The 20,830-nt window shown below is 43.4% G+C and overlaps 1 protein-coding gene across 1 annotated transcript; it reads left to right on the top strand.

The window, feature by feature from the left end:
- The first annotated feature begins 17,010 nt into the window (after positions 1-17,010).
- Positions 17,011-20,512, top strand: C2H11orf87 (chromosome 2 C11orf87 homolog). The gene is made up of 2 exons (XM_068425410.1): positions 17,011-17,097; positions 17,481-20,512. Exon 2 carries the CDS (start codon positions 17,629-17,631, stop codon positions 18,103-18,105), a length of 477 nt encoding a protein of 158 aa, XP_068281511.1. The 5' UTR covers positions 17,011-17,097; positions 17,481-17,628; the 3' UTR covers positions 18,106-20,512.
- Positions 20,513-20,830: the final 318 nt, after the last annotated feature.

Raw genomic sequence — 20,830 nt, 5'->3', positions numbered from 1 at the left:
CAAAGTGCAACGAGAGCAGAAGTTGCTTGCACCACTTCTGTGCTTTTGTGTGTGCTGCTTTCTCTAGAGAGGTAGTTAGATCCTAAGAAAAGCTGGGAACAGGGACCAGATCTATTGTCTGTCTCCTGCAGTCGGTGGTATGAGGTGATTCAGGTGTAAGCATTATGAACTATGCAGTGGGCAGATCATATGGCCCACACATTTGGTATTATTTGAATCTCTGAAAGCTAGATTGTTTTAAGAGATGACGTTTAACATCCCCCCCTGCTAATGTTGTTAGCACTAACTGTTATAGCCCTGGCTGTACTCCTTGTGCAAATAGAAACCTGACTCCGCCTTTAATCTTGCAAAGTTGCTTAGAACCCAACAGATGTGAGTAATCCTAGCATCGTAAAACAATATGTATTTTATAATCAGGAAGAAATGCATTTTGGTCAGCAAATATATTGAAGTTTAAGCTTCCAAAGAGGTTATAAACAACAATGCATAAACCAGGATATATCTTGAGTGTATAACAGCAGCTTGTAAAATGAACATTTGGAAGTAACTTGCAAATTATCTTCAGAAGTGGAAACAAAATTGGTAAAAATATTTCAGGCTCCACAAACATGAACACTGATTCAACCAATTAAGAAAATGAACCAATTAAGAAAACAAGTAGAGGACAGTGAGTAAAAGAAGACCCTCCAGAAGTTGCTTTAAATGGAGATAACTGAGATCACATGTGTACATGTGTAGGGGAAGACCCCAAAAATTCTTTAGGGAAAATCAACAGGCAGCATGGTCTCCTGACAGGATTATATTTCCCAGTAAATCCCATCACACTTCTGAAATCTAACAGAGGCCAGTGACTAGAACAAGGATAAAATGTTTCAGGTAAAATGACTCTCAGAAAGTGGACTGGAGCATTACTAAGAGAGTTAACATTGCTCCCAGAATAAGGAAGTGAAAATCCTGTAGCCTGATATATAGTAAATGGTCCACAGTTTAAAATCCCTGGAAATGCTAGTCTGAGCTGAGCAGGAGGTTGTTTAGCCATCTGTCCCTGTGGTGTAGCTAGAGGCAGTGCTCAGGCTCTGCTCTGAGCAGCTGGGTCTCCTGCTGAGATGCCTGAAACCAAGTTTGTCTCCAGCGAGGTCAGACTTGGAGAGGCCAAAAAAGTGTCCCTCTCCCTCGTGTGGCCCATGGGGTATGGTCTGACTTGCATTCTCATGATGAAGAAGATCCTGTTTACAGTATATTCTGTGGGCATCCAAAATATGATTGTGAATGTTTCCCAAGCAGTCTCCTTCAGACGGCACCTTGGAGGAGCAGGTGGAGAGAAGGGTTCCTGTATTATCTGGAGCTCTCCTAAGATTTCCTGGGAGAAAAATAAGGCCTCACCTACAATAGAAAAAAACCCATAATCTAAGTACACATGTTAATTGACACACAGCGAACACATTTTGTAATTTCAATATAGAGAGTCACCTGTGGAATTTCTGACATTTGCAGACAGCAAAGGGAACTAAGGCGCCTGCCCTGTTCTTGTCGCCTCTGCATCGCACTCAAGCGTAGAGTTTGGTGCTTCAGAGAGAGTGTTCATTTCTATCTTCCAGTACCCCAAGGTAAAAGGTTTTACTAAGAAAACTGTATGAGAAGACTATATTAAAACCAAAGCAAACCAGAGGATTCATGCTGTCTGCCACGTATGCTTCGAGAAGCCTGTAGTGGTTAAAATCTATGAAGACCGGAGGATTAGAAACGCAGCCAGAGCCAAACAAAACTCCAAGAGGGCACTTCAGTACAGGACTTAAATTTTCCAATGGAAATAGAAAAGACAGAGTACTTTGCTTATAAAATACAAGCACTAATTAAATGTGATTGGGTCCTGCCACTTAATAAATTACCATTCATCTGCTGAGGCTTCATAAGTGTGTGTGTGCATGCTGTTAGCCCTCTCTGTCTGTAAGATAAAAAAACATATTAACTTAAACAACCTTCACAGAACTGAAGCTGGTGCATGTGGTTTTCAGCTCAGCAAGGAGCATGGGTACACTCAGTAACGAGTGGTACCTTGTTAAAGTGCTATGAGCTGTTCACAGATCTCAGATTATGCAGCGATAGGTGTACTAGAAGCTCAAGACACAGAAAACTTTCACTGGGATAAAAACAGTGCAGCTCTATTGATCTGATGCCAGCTGAAGATTAAGCCTACTGCACTTGGAGAACAGATATACCTACTTTGGCTTCTCAAAAAAAAACAGTTCAAAAGAAGTGGCAACTTCAGACCCTTTTTCTGACTTTCATTCTAAGACTCAGGAAAGCTGGTAAGGGACAAATAGTGAACACTTGGACAGACACAGATTAGTTAGAGACTCTCAGCACAGGCAGATAAAAGAAGTTCAGACTTAGGCGTCTTGATTAACCTCTCCCAGGTGGAGAAAGTGAGAACAGAACAGGGTGAATGTGTGGACGTCCTTCACAAGGACTTCTGGATAGCCTTCAATGCCCACTGAGAGAGTAATCTGTAAGGTTAACAAAGGAACACTGGTGATGAAATGCCCAGTTGGTTTGCTAACAGAAACCAGAGATGGTAAATGGGACAGAGGGCTAGAGAGAGACAGTGGGATAAGAGTGACAAGTGGCAATATGTTGAGCCTGTTCTGTTTCTGCTATATATAGGAGATGATAGCAGTTATCTTACAGAAGGAAATGTAGAACAAGATGTGCAGATTTGGAGATGATATGGAACTGACAACCTGAGAAATACCATCCGTAAAGGAAGTAAGTTGAAGATGCTGAGAAAACTGCCTTATGTTTAGGATATGAGGCATGAGCAGGCAGTGCAAGAGCAAAGATGGAGAAAACAGAATATGGTGGTGCGAACTGGGTTCATTTGCTCGTTTGAAATCTTGATCCTGTCGCAGGGCAGTGGCTTGGAGACCGGAGGGGTCACTGAGCAAAGAAAGCCCAGGCCAGAACACATCACCAGGACACATTTGCAAAGAGCTAAAAAGAAGCGAAATAACTTATTTTTTAGAGAATAAAGTAAGTTGTTGGAGTTGAAGAACAAGTGAGTGATCATCCTTGGAGTCCTTAGTCACTTATGCAGAAATATACCAAATGGTTTTTCTGTAGTGGCAATGGTAATTATAAGTGCAAGAGCAGCACTGCACTGGAGCTCAGCAGCCCCCCAGGCAGCTGGCATCAATACCTGACAAGAAGATAAGAATGCATTTCAGCTGGCCATGATAGGAATCTGAAATTGTGTAGCTGATGCATTCAATGCTTTTTCTTGGATATCAGCATTTTAGGACATTTTTCACCTACACCAGACCATATATAAAATATCATGTATGCATTGTTCTGCTGGAAAAAGAGTGAATATTCCCTTGAGTGCATATACGCAATTTGCATGAATTGTGTGCCCCAGGGTAATTTAATCTGACTCCACTGTCTTGAAATCATAGACCTTATTCCTCCATAGCTCAACAAATCTGAAGTGTATTCAAGGCTCCAGATACAAAATTTTCGGAGTGGAGAGATTACCACTGGAGCGTGTATGAGATCCAGTGACAGACACATGACACATCCAGCCTATGCAGCTCTCCCATTCACAGTGTAGGGATTTGGGCTCAGACACAGGACCTGGAAACTCCTGGGGACACTCGGCAGCAGCACTGAAAAGGAGAATGGAAGCAGTCAGGCCAGCTGCCTGCTGAAGTCACTAGGAAGAAGGTGAATGAGGCTTGCAGCAAGAAAAGTAATAATGACTGAGATGTGATAAGGTAAAAGGAGGGCACCAGCGTGGATAGAAGGAAGCAACAATGAATCTTGTGCAAGGTTTTTTTCATAAAATATTGACTATGCTCATTTGGATGCTGCCCAGCCATCCTCACAAAAGAACGCGCTCCATTGACACTGATACTTCTGTGCCTCCTACTCAGCTTTTCTCAGACAAGGAGGGTCATGGCAAACTGACGCTGAAAAAAAGGAAATTTGCTATTTTCTAAGCGGAGAGGAGTAGTGCCAAGATCAATACAGCATGAAACAATCATTGGACATGGCCTAAAAGCAGTCTCTGTAGCCTTCTTTGCAACCCTTCTCTGTGTTTCTGGATCGTCTCCGGAAGCAAAGGAATGATTTCCTTGTTGTTACAAGAAATACACATCAAAGTGATTTTTAATGTGGAAAACCAAAAATGGCAAAGGGGTTCTGAAGAGCAAATGATGTGAACTCTTATCATAGGTACAAATAAGGGAATTGCTGCTCTTAACACTAGGGACTGGGAGTCCTCACGTGTTCCCATAGTCCTCACTGATCCACGGGCAAAAGTCCTGGCAAACATTGTGTTTAGGACAACACGACAACTGGCTCTTTTCCATCTAAAAAGTTTTGTGTTTTCACATTTCATGTTTTACATCAGTTCTGTCTGGGTTTATCCCATTTGCTGTCCTCAGAAAACTCTCCCAAGATCCTGCTCTCCAGTAACGTCGCTAAGAAATCAGAGACATGCAGTACTTTCTGCTCAATTAAGAACAGAAAAACAGCCCTCATCCATGTAATATCTTTCAGAATAATGTATGCTTACACAAACACTTTTAATATCACTTTACTCTTCATGCTCCTGTAGTCTGCCAGTTTTACACAAATCTAGTCCTACCTAATTTTTTCCTACAAAACAAGTTATTAATAGAAGATGGTTTTGCTGCCTCTTTGCACTAATAATTTGTTTGCACACAAAGATTATTTACAGACTGTTCTTTTTTTAGCTGATTTAATTTGTTTAAAAAATCTAGTTGATTGTATAAAAGAAAGAGACTGTTGTACCTTTGCAGATGCCTTTGACCTGTTTTGTAGAGTGATATTGTGCTGTGGTCTCCAAAGTTCTATAATCAGTACATTTACTTTTCGTTATTATTCTAACTTTGGTTGCTTATATATATATAATTAGCTTTCCAAAGCTAGTTTCATTTGCCTTTCAGCAAGGGAGACTTCACCTTTCCAAAGTATCTTATCCATATTTTTACTAGGCTTCTGTTCTAATGCAATCTATTATTTCTGAAGGCTTTCAAGAAGCATAAGAATATCACTGTGCTTCGAGCAGACATCTGAACTGGTCAGGAAAATGATCGTTGGGTTTATATTTGACCATTTTCAGAGACTTTGGCAGGGTAGACTTATAGTATAAGAAAATCTCTAAGTTCACCCATGCCTCAGGAATTCAGCTTTCACTAAGGCACTGAACCTCTTCTCCTTTTTCACACGCTCATGTTCTCCTGCCTTTCATATAAATGCATTGTTACACATATCTACAAAGAAAAGAATACAGCAAGACAAGCCATAGCCAGTAGTCACAGTGACAAGATTATTTTGAACTGCCTTTAAAGTTCCTCATGTTAATGACGGACAAATAAGTCTTCTTAAAAGCCTCGGTCCAATACAATGTAATGGCAACTTGGAAACATAATGATTTCCCAAATAAGCTCTTAAAACAGAGGGGTTGAGGTCTCTCAGATATACAGGGTCCACCTGTCTTTAATTTTAAAAGCCCAAAGAACGTACAAATTGTGCAAGCTTGTAGTCCCTTGTTAATTATACTTTGTGTTTATATAGCAGGTCTATCTCAAAGCTCTCTCCAAACATTAAGACTCCCAGCACTTCTTTTATGTAGGTATTATTATCCCTGTCATTATCATGATCACATTTTGCATTTTATAGGTGGTAAATGAGCAAAATCACACTGTGAGTCAGTAGCTGAATAGGGAATAGAATATCGTTGTCTTGACTTTGTCCCTTGCTTTAATTACTCACTAACACGATTGTTATTTGTGGGTTGAAGTGATACAGATTGTGTTCAGTGTAAAATCTCAGCAAATAAGCAGGATTCTTTTGATTTGCAAGATTTTTGTTCGTATATTTTTCAGCTGTTGGTCTGGCTTTAAGTAGCTAATAAGAGATGCTGTCATCTTCCAATTAAATAAGTATCAATAAATTCTGTTTAATATGATACAATTTGCATAATAGACTGGAACAGCTCAAATGAAGCTTAGTCTATCAAGCAATGAAATATTTAGGTATTTAGGTTGTGTCCTATTCTAGTCATAGTAAAAATCATTACGGAAATCTATGGAGAAATGTACTTTTGTAAAGTAGCTGTTTTTTAAATGACAGCTGTTATTAATTAGTCTTTTTTTTTAATGTGAAAATACCATATGTGATGACTAAATTAAGTTAAAGCCACTTGTCAAATTAATTTTTTGTTAAAATCAGAACAAATTTTGTCTGATATGAAACACACAAATGTGTTCAGTTGAAACACAATGACACCTTCATGAACTAGACAGTTAAACTAATTTTCTCCTTTTCCAGGACTATTTTAATCTGGAAAGGCAATCTAATCACTTCATTGGCCCAAACATAGGCAGCTTAGCTTCAAAACATCCCACTACCAGCATCCCATTCCTTTGTTTCATTATCATGAAATGTCATAAGAAATAGTAGAATGAAAAATAAAAATTGTCATGAGTGGTTACTCAGAAGATCACAAGGTACAGTCGTGTGAGAAACTGAAGGTGCCTCGAGAACTGAAAGCATGGTCCTCCCATAAAGAACTGTAAGACACTCAATAAGATATCATGATTGTATAGGACTCCAGTCAAGGCCACTACTAGCAAAGGACATTTAACATCACAAGCTAGACTGAAACTAGTGAGTGACTAGGGGCCTTGTATGACCAAGCCTTTTCCTTACCCTCCTCTGCAATGCACCTTGTTCCTACCATCTGCTGGGAACAGTCCTTGGCCTCAACACTATGGTGGCACATTGTTTGTGAGGGTGCTAGTCATCACAGGCCTGAACTGTGCTACAAGGCGTACTAGCAATGAAGCTGTATGGACACCCAAGCCCATATCCTTGTCCCTGTCTACTGCTTCGATGAGTAGATTCACATCCAGAGAGGATTCCAGATGACCTTTTCAAAGAGCACCACGCTTCGCCCACTTCTGGATGCTAATGATCCTGCAAAGTAAATTCTAATCTCCAGCCTCTCTTCCCTCAACCACTGATCTCCTAAACAGGGCATTCAAGCAGGAGCAGAGTGTTACATTTTTTTTTGTCCAGTCCTCTCAGACTCTTTATGTATTTTTCATACAAGAACTAGTTAACATATAATACATAAATGGCCTTTTGAACATGGATCAGAACCCAGGTTTTACATTCAGGTTGAGTCCCTGAACAGTCAGGCTAAAGAAAGATATTTCTCGGAAAATTTCCTATACCGTGTGCTTGGCTTCTTTAGTCTTTTTGTGGCACTTTATTTTCCTAATCATTGTATGAAGGGTGCTAGCAGTTACTGCTATCTGCTGCAGTTCTGCTCAAAGGGCTGAGTATCTGAAAGTTAGGAAGCTCAATCCTTTACAGAGCCAAGCCCTTTGCTTGGACAGCCATGTTGCCTCTTCTTAGGGCTGCAGAAATATTTGGTAGGTATCTATCCGAAGTGTTACCATAAGTACATCCTTCCAGCTTTTCTGATGAACTGTGGCCCTCGTCCTCCTGCCAAACTGCTGTTGCACAGCGAGACATCCTAATTTTAAGCATATTATTCATCCCTGCTGTGTAATTCAGTTACTTAGTCCTTTTCCACAGTGTCCCATTCCCAGCTAGACTTGAAAGGTCCACACACCTTCCCATTTGTTAGACCCTGAACTTGTGGACAGAATGAAACTCTGCTAACTTTTAAGTTAATATTTTGTTTAATAATTTTAATAATTTTCTTGTCATCATTAATATCTCACGTTTATGTACCAACACTATAAAAATGCACATAAAAGATCTGAGAGTAGTCACTCTGAAACACTTATTGCTTTCTGTGAAGCCAAATAGTGGTAGTCCAATCATGTTTAGAAATAGCAGATTCCCCTCTTCCTTCTCTTCTCCTTCTCTTTCTCCTTTTCCTCCTTCTTCTTCTTTTAATAACAAGTTTCTGGATACCTTTGTCATTCCTTTAACTACACTGTAAAAATCCGAACCTCTGCCAGTGGTCTGCTTGCCTACAGGTGCAAAATACAGTTCTTGGTGATTCATTGTAGCAATCCATACTTCCTTAAAAGTCTATCTTTCCAAGGAAATAGATCCCCCAAATACACCTACAAAGCCCCCTTTCCCAGCTTCTGCTCACCCCAGTTATAAAACAAAAAGTGCTTGTTTGTTTCAACAAACAAGATCAGTTTCAAGGTGATTTCTCAATGGTATGTTTTGTGGATAAGCAGACATATACACAATCTTTATACATCTGACAACTGTGGACAAAAAATCCTAGTTGTGCAATTTGTCTCAGTTTTCTGTACTAACAAGGTTGCAATTCACAACATTTGTTCTGTGCCATGTTGGCACTTTACAGGCTGATCTTTAATTCATTCTTCTTCAATGACCTATGCATTTGCCCATAAACCAGACCTTGAGGTCTCCTAACCACTTTATTAGACCAGTTACAGTGTATTCCTTCCTTCCTTCCTTCCTTCCTTCCTTCCTTCCTTCATTCATTCCTTCCTTCCTTCCTTCCTTCTTTCCTTCCTTCCTTCTTTCCTTCCTTCCCTCCTTCCCTCCTTCCCTCCTTCCTTTCTCCCTTCCTCCTTCCCTTCCTTCCTTCCTTCCTTCCTTCCTTCCTTCCTTCCTTCCCTCCTTCTATCCCTTCCTTCCCTTCCCTTCCCTTCCCTCTCTCTTTCCTTTCTTTAATTTTGTGCTGGTTTTGGCTGGGATAGAGTTAATTTTCTACCGCTCGATAACACACACTTCCCTTCCTTTTGTTTCTTTTATTTCCTTTCCCTCTCTATTCTTCTTCTTATAGAAAAAGACTAAATGCAATACATCTTCTTGTTCTATCTATCTCAGCTGTGTTTCTACATTTCCCCTCATTAGGAAGACATCCTCTTCTCCTAGTACCTGTCCCTGAGAGTATATGACATACTTTACCATACACTTTGTGGTAAATGTCCAACTCTTTCTCAAACTTGTGGAGTAAATATGACAGACTGGAAAGGACTTGACAGGATTTAAAGTGTCAAGTGATATATATATCTATATATATGAGAAATACTACCGCATTTCACATTTTTTACTTGCTATCACAGTTTACAGAATTTTTAACTGTGCATTCTCATAAGGATTATTACATATCTCTCTAACTAGAGCAGCTGAAACTGTATTTAGTATTAGGTCCTTATGGGGCTCTGATTGAAATGACAAATGTTTTTATGTTGTACCATTTTCAGTTATGTAATTCCAATTTCTTGTAATTTCTCTTCTCACTGTTAATGTGCTGCTCTCCAAATAATGGCTATTTACCATTGTCACCTCTAGACTGTATCTCCTGTGTTCCACCTGCTCTTCTTTGTTCTACAAAATACATTCTCATGTTTATTTTTGCCTATTCTTTTGTTTTCTGTTCTGTAGACTCAGTCTTCTCTTTGCTTTCCAAGCTTCTCTTTTTCACATTGATGCTACTCCAGCATGACCCACAAAGGTGGTGAGAGGTGGGTTAGTTAAACTATATGCCTCGGTCCCTCAAGGCAAGCAAAAATATTTGTATCATAGCAATGATTTAGACACCGAATTTTGACTTCTGAGTCATGAATGTCAGAAGAAGTAGGAAGCAGTGCTAGCAGGAAAGAATGGCTATACATAGGATTCCTCCCAGTTCTATATGATACAGGCATGATCTAAGTATGCAGAGAAAAGTTATGGTATCAATACTTCCTTTGAGTATGTGCAAAATAGCTAAAAACCCTCCTGCTATTATGCAAGAACATTGCTACATCCAAATATGTTCTTGTAGGGCTTTGAAAAAAATGGTCACTTTTATTGAGTATTTATTGCATTGATATTTTCTCCTTATTTCCAACTGCTGCTGCAGTTGTGTTTATTTTATTTTGGAGAGAGCTTGTACTCTCAGAGCACCTCCTGATAAAAATCAGGTAATTCGGTTGCTTTCCCAAAGTGTTTTCAGTCTCATTTCAGACATGACATGGTGAAAAGCAGAACAAAAATTAGCAGAAGAGGAGAGAGGGAGAAAAACAGAGAGTTCAGTAATAAGAGATTACATGGTTTTCCAGTGGAGTCTAATACACTCTGTGGTGAAGCAAGTTTAAAATGGGAACACAGTAAACAACTGCTTTCTTGCTGATATCACTGAGAAAATAAGCACTTCTAAGACGAATGATGTTATTTTTGGACAAATGGATTATTCACAAGCACATTCTACCTGGTATCAGGTAAATGCCAGGAATAACGAAGTGAAAACCTTGAGCTCATTTGTCCGTCAGACCTTTTTCTCTTTTAAAAGCTGATGGAATCATTACTCATAAGATGAAGGCCCCTCGCCATGGAAGGGACCATCCCTTTTGCAGCCAGGGCAGCCCCATTTGCCACTTGGGTTTTGGGAAACAGGGGAAGAAATGCCTGCAAGGGGCTGTTGCTGAAAGGTGCTTGATCCAATACAACAAGCAATTAGTGACATACTTAGTTTTACCTTTCCTGTGGGCAGGTGCTTGCATCCTGGGTTGTATTTGACTACAGGGCATGGCACCTTGCAGAGTAAGGCCTTCACATTTCTGGTCCTAGTTTAGAAAACAAGAACATAAAGAAATTTTGTGCTTATGAAGTTTGGGGATGATCCTGTAATTAAAAATCAATATTCTTTTCCCCTCTCCTTCAAATTACACCCTCAGAAGAAAAAAAGCTAAAGTGGTATAAATCTAGTAAAAATTAGGTTTATGATTAAATAAAATTTCCTAAATGAATTCAAATTTCTGTAAGAGGAGCAGTACAGAAGATGGTCACTTATTAACATCCTGACTACAAGCAGGGTGACAGACAAGTCGAAAGAACAGGGCTGTCCACAAAGGCTTTCAGCTATGCAACAACATGAGAAAAAAGTGTTTCCAGTAGCTGGTATCAGGATTTCTTTTACTATTGCAATAGTGAGAAAGCGGGGATAAAACCAGGGGTCTCTTGGGTGCTTAGGGCCCAGAAGCTAAAAGCAGAACAGAATAATGATGGGTGCTGCTAACTTCCTTCTTCACACAGTAGTTGATTAAAAAAAAAGGATTATAAAAGGCCCTGGGCAAAATTTGAGCTATGTACTTTGCTGATGAACAGCAAAGTGAGCCTGGAGTTTACTGAGCATGGATTTTTTCTGGTAGAGCTAGAGGTAAATGGCTTTGTCATCCATTACACTTTCCCAGCTTTCTTAGATTTCCTCCCTGGAACAAAGCCAGGATGTTATGGGGAGCGGGAGGGTTTTACGTGTGTGGAATGAACAAGAAAATCTCCTGTCTCAGGCTGAGGCTTTCAGCCTGGAGATGAAAGACCCAAATTCAAGTCCCTTCTCTACCAGCCTCCTGTCTTCAGACGACAGCCCCTGGATTGTTATCCTGTGTGTCCCTTTCACATTGTTGCTGTTCCAGTTTGTCTAAATATCCAGATGGATCATGCAAGCACCTGCCAGGGCCGCTCTCCTTCCGGCCCGTGGGGTAACCTATGGAAGGTGTGGTTGTTTCCTTCTCTCCTTCGGGGAAGTTTTCCCCTTATCACCCACTGGTGTGATGGGAAAGTGCCCTGGATCATGTGATGTGGATGCAGCCTTGGGGCTGCACAAACCCTCCATCCTCTGGGGCTGGATCTGACCTTGTCGCAAACAGAACAAGTGCTTTATCCCATATTAAAAGCTGGAGTGAAAGATATGTGGAATTAGCTTTGAAATGCATTCAGACTGTGATAGGGGAAGCAGGTGAGGGACTGTTAACATGAAATCAGGTTTAAATTGTGGATCATTATACTTAAACGTCTCTCCAGTCTAACTAAGCAATACAGGTTTCTTTTCTTCAGTGATATCCACTGGTATGGTCAGTTTATGTTTTGCCAACCACTAGCCATGTTCTCTATTTAAAAATATAATTAAAGTCTGCTCCACTGAGTTCTCTGAAAACTCTGTAAACTATTAAGAAGAGCAAAAAGATTAAATCTGAAAGGTCATTACTCTGATTCTGCCTTTTTAAAATTTATTATCTAATGAAAAAATAAATAGCATTTTTAATGTACAGTTACAGACAAAATCCTGCCCTTCTTTCCTCCCTTTGGATTAATTTTACCCAGATCTGCTACTCGTTAGCAGATGTACATATGTTGCAGCTTTAGAATTCTGTTGTTATAATTAAACCAAAGATCTGTGTCAGGCCTGCCCAATGTTGTCTATTTATTTCTTCATAGTCTGGACCCATATTCTACTCCTGGTGCCATTTAACATCCTGTTGAATTCAGCAAAAGCTTAGTAACCTTCCTCAGTCAGCATCATATGCATCCTTTTTTTTTTCTTCTCACCATCCCATGTGGTAGGTTTCTCCTTTACCAGAACAAGAAAAGACTATTTTTCTAAAGTAAGAATAGAAATTGAATATGTAAAATTGTCCTTAAGCTTGATAAGGAATCATCTCCTGAGCATGAAGTAATTGTGAGCCCACATAACCCACACTACCCTCTTCTAGAAGATGTGGGGGAAAGAAAGAAAGAAAGCAAGAAAGAAAGAAAGAAAGAAAAAAAGAAAGAAAGAAGAGAGAATATCTGCTTCTGAGCTGGGTAGCCTGGAAAGCAGCATTGTCAGCCATAGTCAAGCTATTTCCGATCAAAATCTCTCAAGGACACTTACAGTGTCTTTGCGAGACAAATGTTTACATGTGCAGGATCTTAGCTGACCTCTCAGTGCATATGAAATACAAATCTATTTTATTTTGTTTTTAAAATTCATTCTATTAACAGTGCTAGGGTTTCAGACCATGTTTAAATTGCTGGGCTTTACCTATAGTAGTGGGAGTAGGGAGAGTCCTAAAAGACTTCTATACAGATGGCCTTAATCCCGTGGGGAGACTGCAAGTGAATATGAGGGTCATTGGCATTCATCGAGTATTTGGTCTGTCTGGCAAATGATGACATCAATCTTGTTGCAAAAGGGGTCATGCATTATTCTATATGCAATCAACTGCTAAATTTAAACAGTGGTGGGACAATAAATTTTTTCAGGAAGGGTCATTAATAGCCAAGGGCCTGAACCATCAAACCTTTACTCTACATGAACATTCTTTGCTCATACAGGTTATCTCATTAGGCAACTGCCTTGGCAAACAAGGACCTTGTGATACAGGGCTTGAGGAATTAACATCTGAAGGAACAACTTCTCTAATTAACAGATTAAAAAAAAAATCTATGTACAAAAGTCCATTCAGGGGATTTGCAAATATGTATTCTGTCTGCTTCTTAACAATGTGACTCCAGAGAAAACTGGGAGTTATCAAGGTTGTAATGAGTACAAACTGTGTTGTAAAATACAAAAACTATCCCCGTAATATTCTGTCGCACAGCGGCCAATCCTACTTGAGCAAGAAACCTAACCTCCATAAATGTCATACTGCATATATACTAGGGGCAAATTCACTGTAACTAATGAGCAATTTATTCTTGAAAGAGAGCACTCTTGAAGATATCATAACCTTTATTTTCATGCTAAATAAAGGAAGGGTTTTTCATGACCACATTATCTATTGGAGACATATTCTTTTTTTTATATTTTTATATTTAAATCTAATTATATCATTAATCAGAGCAAAGGAATAATGCACAGCTACTGATCCATAATAATATGGATTTTTTCCCCCTGATTTCTGAAAATCCCTGTATTCTGATCATGAGTATTTGATTCCATATACTTTGGTTGGCTGGCAGCCTGTATGAACCAGAATGCCAAGGTATATATAATTACAGTACAGTTATTTCCCCTCTTGTCCACTATACTTCTTTTCTGACTGTCCCTCTCATTAAAAACTGTAAAATTAGTTGCCAGCAAGAGCAAGAACTACCCCTGCTTTTCATTTCTTTTAGCTGAAGCAGAAACATTCAAAAATTGTACATGAACACAGACAGAAAAAGGGCTGAGAGAGTAGGGAAAGAGTTAAACTTTTGCTGAAGTCTCTGCCCTCCTCCACTCCCTGGACCCATCTTTCACTGCCTACAGTTTAGGAAAAACCTTATACTTTAAATAATTATCATACTAACACACAAGACACATTTTCACTATTTGCTGATCCTAAAAGCAAGGAATAACGTGAGCAGCATTTTGAAAATAGTAAGTAAAACACAGATGAATCTTTCTGGGCAGTTCAGCCCACTGGTCTGTGTGAAAGTGGATGAGTAGGGACAAGGGCAGGAGAGGCAGTGAGAGGCAGCCTGGGACACGAGGAAGGCAAATGGTCAGATGGTGAAAGACAACAGATGAAAATAATGCACAAAGGATTTTAAATTTATTTAAGGCAATTTAACTTTCAGTAGCTTTGTGTTGCCCATTCCAACAAGTAAAACCTGAAGACATAGTCAAATATTCTAGTGCAACAATGAAGTAGTCCTATGTATTAACCTTTGCAATAACCACATCACGAGTTAGTAAATCCTTTGGCTTTGAAGTTTATTCAATCCACAATTTGGTTATTTCTGCCATAAATAGGGCTAACATACTAAGAGATCTTTATACTTATATTACAGCTGCCAATGCTGTTTTCTGTGCAAAAGGCCATTCTTATGTTTTTTGTTTTTTTTCTGGAAAAAAAATATTCTAATCATCTAGTAACTTCTGAATGGTAGTCTCAGATCAGCTTCTATGACTTCACAAACTCTCCCATGCTTTTGGGATTAAGTGGTATCCTTGCCCACCTTCAGTTTAGGCTGAAGGATCCAGAGGAGCCCCATCAGGGAGCGCAGTGCTGCTGGTTTACAACACACCCTTGGTTGCTTCTGAGTGGGCTAGGAGGTGCTCTCCAGTGGCACAGGCCATGATGAGCGGCTCCCATGCCCCTTGCCCTGTTTTGCAGCCCTCCACCCAGCTGCTGCTTTGCCGAGAATAGTCAGAGGGAAGAGGGAATGGCCTGTATGTTGCTTTGCTGTTTCAGCCTGGGGTGGTTGTTTTCTCAATAGAGCATACATTGATGCAGACCTCAGATGTGCACGTGGGAGAAAGATATGGAGGAGGAAAGGGGTGCAGGCGTAATGTCAGCAAGGGTATGGAGATGTGGCTGGTGTGCAAGAGGGGATGTGCATGTGTGCAAGGAATGCCGGGCTGAGAATGCACAGGGGTGAGGGGGGTGTTTCAGGCAGTGACACTGGGTATGCACCTGAGGGACCTGAATGAGAGGAGCAGTGGGTAAATGAGTGGGCAAGGGCTTGTCTTTCAGTTCTGGGCTGAACTTCTTTCCTCTGAGCAGCCTCCGCAGCACCCCTCTAAAGCATCAGACTGTACCATTCTGGGGACAGGAGGAGTAATGGGAACCTCCATTCCTCTGGTTTTAGAGGAAGCCTTAAGTTGCCATCCCTTTGCAAAGGGCTGGGACTATCCCAACTCGGTTGAGTGTAGTTCATCCCCTACGGTGTAAGTCTTTCTCTGGAGCAATCACAGAGTTAATAGTGACTGGCCAAATTTCACAAGCTGTGGTGCATTTATCAGAGACAAAAGCAGTACAGCAGAAATCTGTCTTGAAACAATGAAGTGCTTAAATACACGGTTTACCAGCCCTACCCACCTCTGAGACAGGTTTTTGGCTATCAGGGTCAACAGATCTAACAGATCTTTGTTCTTGAATGAAGATTTTCCCAGCTCATGTCAGAGCTCGCACAGATTTTCCTCCAGGCTTTTCAGGTGGCTTCAGGCCACTAGAAAAGACTGACACTTCCTATTTTTCCTTAAAGTCCTGTTACTCATGTTAGGGCTTTACAGAAACTCTGCTTCCAGCACCCAGGGTTAGTCTAGAGCACAACATGGGACTGAAGGAATCTCCTGGGCCATCAGGTCTTGTCCCATGTTATCATGCACAAGCACATCACTTTGCTCCTTTTGGAAATGTAAAGAGCTCCGTCCTAAAGGTAAATGAGGAAAAACTTCTTTACTTTGAGGGTGACAGAGCACTGGAACAGGCTGCCCAGGGAGGTTGTGGAGTCTCCTTCTCTGGAGATGTTCAAAACCCACCTGGACAAGACCCTGTACAACGTGCTGTAGGGGAACCTTCTTTGGCAGGGGGTTGAACTAGATGATCTCCAGAGGTCCCTTCCACCCCCAACCATTCTGTGATTTTGTAATTATTATTTTTGCCCCATTATCTCTACTGTAAGTATTTGTCAAATCAAATTATCTTATGTTTAGAAATCGTCTGATTTTTAGCTTGAAGTATTAATGGGCAGTTCATACCTGTTTGTTCTTGAAGAAGACACCCGCCATACACATACCCTTGGTAAGGCAAGTTTTCACAAATACTCCCTGTGCCTGTGATATCTGTTAGAGTTTGGTACAAGGGTCCTTGACTTTTTCAGCACCCACAGGTTGACATCGACCTCACCCGAAACAAGACGGCTGCGGTGGCTGTGAGGAGAGACGGGTGGCCGTGGGGGATTTTGGTGCCGTACGGGACCTGGCATTTGGGGAGTGGTACTGATGTGAAGCAGAGGGGCAATAGGTGTAGACAGCAGCTGGGAGGTGAACGCGCTGGGATAGCTGTGGGTGCCTAGTTGTAGGTGCTCTGGCCATGGTGTGTCTGTGTGGGTGGGGATGCGGGGGACGGGGCTGGGTGTGGCAGGCGCGGATGGGGTGGCCGGTATGGTGCGGTATTTAGGGGAAGGTACTCTGGGCCGGTCTCAGCGTCCGGGGGTGCCAAGAGCATGGGGGGCGGTGATGTGGGCAGGGGAGGGACGGGGGGTGTGGGGCCGCTGTGGGGACAGGGGCGATGCGCGGGGCCGGCAGCGCGGGGGGCGCCGAGAGTGCGGGCGGCGGCGGCGGGGCCGCGGAAGCGCCGGTGCCTGCGAGGCCTGGGCGGGGGCCGCCCTTGCCGCCCCCTCCGCTGCCGCGGGGCCGTGCGGGGCGGCGGCGTGCGGGCCCGGCCGCCTGACGTCACCGGCCGGGGCGGCTATAGGCTGCGGGCGGCGCTCCCCGAAGCGGCGGAGGTTCCGCTCTGCGCGCTCACTCCGCGCTGCCGCAGCCCCCCGCGCCCCCGGCGCCAGGGCGCTCTCTCGCCGCCTCCGCCGGCGCAGGTAAGGCGCTCCGGGGCGGGCAGCGGCACCGCGGGGCAGGTTCCCCCCCCGGCTCCGGCAGCCTGACCCCCGGGGGTGGTCTGGCAGCCGGGCTGCCGCTCCCTCCTCCCTTCCCGCGGCAACTAGTTGGGGTGAGCGGCCGGGCGGTGCTGCCCGGGATGCCGAGGAATTTGCGAAGTCGGTGTGGCGGCGCAGCGCCCGGTCGCCGTCCCCGTCCAGCCCCCCCGCTGCCGCCCCCCGGCAGGGAGCCGGGGCCGCTCGGAGCGCTGCCGTGGCGGGGCGCAGGCTGGAGGCTCCGCAGCCGCCGGCGCGGTGCTTTGGGGAGGGGGGAGCGGCGCGGGGTGGGTGCCTCGGGGCGCTGATGTGTCCGGCTCCCTTCGCAGGCTGCTCTGTCACTTCAGAGCGAGCGTGAGGCTGAGCCGGCAGCAGCCCGGGCGTTTCCAGCGAGCTCCCGCCTGCAGCCCGGCACCGATTGAAATTTAGGCGTCTTCAGAGAGGGGAGGAAGATCCTCGTCTTCCGAAGCCTCCTCAATGAGTGCCAAGCTCTCCAAGGAGTTGAGGCTGTCCCTGCCACCTTGTCTCCTGAACAGGACTTCTGCCACCTTAAACGCCAGCAGCACCTGCATCACACAAGTGGGTCAACTCTTCCAGTCCTTCTCATCCACCCTGGTTTTAATTGTCCTGGTCACCCTCATATTTTGCCTGATCCTCCTCTCACTCACCACCTTCCATATCCACAAAAGGAAGATGAAGAAGCGTAAAATGCAAAAGGCTCAGGAGGAGTACGAACGGGACCACTGCACCCGCAGCAGCAGTAGCGGCAGCCAGCACCCTGGGACAGGGATGCAGGGAGAGTCACCCCAAGGAAGAGACAGCCGGCTGGGAAGACCCCCCCAGGACTCGGAGATCCAGCGCCCCTCTCCCTCGGCAGCCCCAAGCTCTCAGCAAGCACGGGCTTGTTTGGACACAGCTGGTGCAGGGCTCTTGCAGACGGTGATTTTGTCATGATGGTTTGGGGGAGACCTCGCAAAGGCGCTGGTTGGTGTTTGTAAATACCTGCGTGATGATTATAGTCCCCGAAGAAGAAGAAAACATTGCTAATTCAAATGAACGAACAAGCCCACGATCCAAGTGCATGACAGATCACATTGCGTTTTTCATTGACTGTGCGAGGAAAGGGTGCGTCTTTTTACTGGAGAAGGAGCTGCACACAGCTACCAAATATCAAGTCGTCCACCTGGAGGAGAGGGTCAGGGGTGGGGGGCTCCCTTTTCCCTGGACACCATTACCCCGAGGACTGGGATGATCCCGCTTTCCTGGGCTTCCCACTGCACCCTGTGTAACCATTGCATGACGTGGGTTGGGATGTGGGTGAATGGCGTGGGGGGAGAGGCAGGTCTGGCGGGTGCCTTGGGACCCTCTGTCCCCTTGGAGCAGGGTGACAGCCCACTGTGGTCTCTCCTTTTGTTCTAGGACCTATGCCCCTGTCCCACACCCTCGTTCCTTTCCGGGACTGGATATTGTTTTGCGTAGAAATGGCCACCCCTATTTGGGCTGAACTGGAAGCGCCCTCTGGCCCCACAGCCCCATGCCCCGCAGCTGCAGTGCCGAGCATCCCACTGTCTGGGGGGATGGAGCGAGCTGTCTGCACAGAGCGATGCCTGAGCTTTCCTCTCCCCTCAGCTCCCCTCATCTCCAAATGCCCCCTCATCCCCATCCCCTTGACAAGAAACCTGAAGCCCAAACCCAGTACTGTTTTGTGTGGCAGGGCAAGGTGATGTGCAGCACCTTGCCTGTCCTCTCCCAGGGGAGGATGTCCTTGTACCTCCTGTTAGTCCTGAAACAAATCCAGTTCTGCACCAGGCACCCCGCACTGAACGCCTGTGTTTACAGCTTCGCCTCCCAGCAAGGAATCCTGCAGCAGTACCGAGCTGGCTTCTACTTTTTTAGGCTGATACGTATTTTTAACCCTCCTAATCTAGTAGACAATTAGGGACAGAAAACATTTAATTTTCTCCCCATTCCCTTTTTGGGGAACAAACCACGCAGTTGTGCAAAATGTCCTAAACCCTGGCAAATATTTATTTCAGAAGTGGCTGGTGTAGTTTCTCCCTAGCAAGCACCAGGAGTTTTTTGTCTGTGGATGGCAGGTGTGAGTGGCTGCTGGTACTGGGTGTGTTGGAGAAAGCAGCGTCGGGTACAGAAAATGCAGCTTTGCTTAGTGATTAAATCAATGACCATTACTTGAAGGTGCCTTAACAGAGTGCCATATCCAAACTTTGAGACATCTCGTGTGGTATCATAGCAGAGGCAGCCCTCTACTCTGCATGTTAACATCTAAAAAATACAGCAAAGAAAAAGTGATCCCAAGGGATTTCTTTTTTTTTTTTCTTTCTATCCCGGCATTCAAAGTGATCTGAGGAGATAGTAATAGTCCAGTTTTTAATATTTTGTATCCACTTATTCTCTCTGCTCTATGCTGCCTCCCAGGGTGGCTGTTAGGCTAGAAAAATCCCAGGCACACGCGCCAGGAGCTCTGGGGCCCTAAGCCAGGAGCGAATGCCATTAACCAATTTAAAACAGGGAAAAAGGGTGGCAGAAGTGCTCCATAATCCTCTAATAGCCCCAAAATGCAGAGGTTTCAAGGCAGTGTTTTGGTTACCCAGTTTTATCCCTTTCCAATCTTGCCTGGTCTGAAGGGAAATTGCAGTTGAGTTTGGATCCATGCCTCCAGTGTTTTAGGCAAGTACTGTATCACCCAGCTCAAGGGAGCTGCTCCACCAGCTGAGGGTAGTGTGGCCAGCGTACCTGCGACCGAGCGGTGCTGTGCCCATTGCAGTTCGACAGGAGCGACGGCTGACTCGCCGCCAGCTGGTATGAGTGGACGCTAACGGCTACTTCATTGTTGCCGGGCAAGGGAATTGGCTTTGTTTTGTTTCCCCTAATAAAGGGTGCATGAACTTTTGTGTTTAACTTCCTTATGCAACTGCAGCACAGTATTGCACCACAGGGAATAGATTTAGGACAATGGAGAGAGGTCAGTGAACAGTAATGGAGCTTCCTAATCGTTGATCTCCACTAAATAGAGAGATATTACTTTCCCCTTTATTTTGTGCCTTTTTTTAAAAAAAACAAACCAGTGTATAATTTCGAGTTTTATAAAAGCAATAAGATGTTCCAAATCACTCCAGTGCATTTCTGGTTGATGATTCCACTTCTTTAGTGTCTGAAGTTAGATATTCTTCCTTCTGCCTTATGCACTCAAGGCATGCAATAACTCCCCAGAAGTGTACTGCTTGTCACATCTCATTGCAGTTATAAAATTGCCCTATTTTTGAAGAAAAAAACAAGGATGGAGAGATAGAGATATATATATATCTTTATATATATTATGGATATACAGGTATATATATTTATATAATCTCATGACACTAAAAGTAGTTGCAAAAATGTAACTAGAATTAAAATATGTTATCATGTAAAACTCTATCCTCTGTTAATTAGCTTTGATTTAATATTTTAATATCTCTGTATTTATGTAAATCTGTGTAAATTATGTGGTCTATAAGTAAAATTTCATACTGACTTTAATTTTCTCAGAACTGTGAGCTTCTTGTGGTGTCATTTAAGGTTTTTTTTATTTCTAAAGTTAAATTATACAAGAGACGAGAAGTTATAAATTCCTATTATTGCCCAGAAATACTGCAATAAGGTTCATGCATACTCCCAATGC

The sequence above is a fragment of the Nyctibius grandis genome, chromosome 2 (assembly GCF_013368605.1).
Source record: "Nyctibius grandis isolate bNycGra1 chromosome 2, bNycGra1.pri, whole genome shotgun sequence".
Classification (NCBI taxonomy): Eukaryota; Metazoa; Chordata; class Aves; order Nyctibiiformes; family Nyctibiidae; genus Nyctibius; species Nyctibius grandis.
This window is presented reverse-complemented; position numbering and strand designations above follow the sequence as displayed.

What these genes read in the sequence shown, in the direction of transcription:
- C2H11orf87 (XM_068425410.1), top strand. Translation starts at nt 17,629, where the DNA reads ATGAGTGCCAAGCTCTCCAAGGAGTTGAGGCTGTCCCTGCCACCTTGT.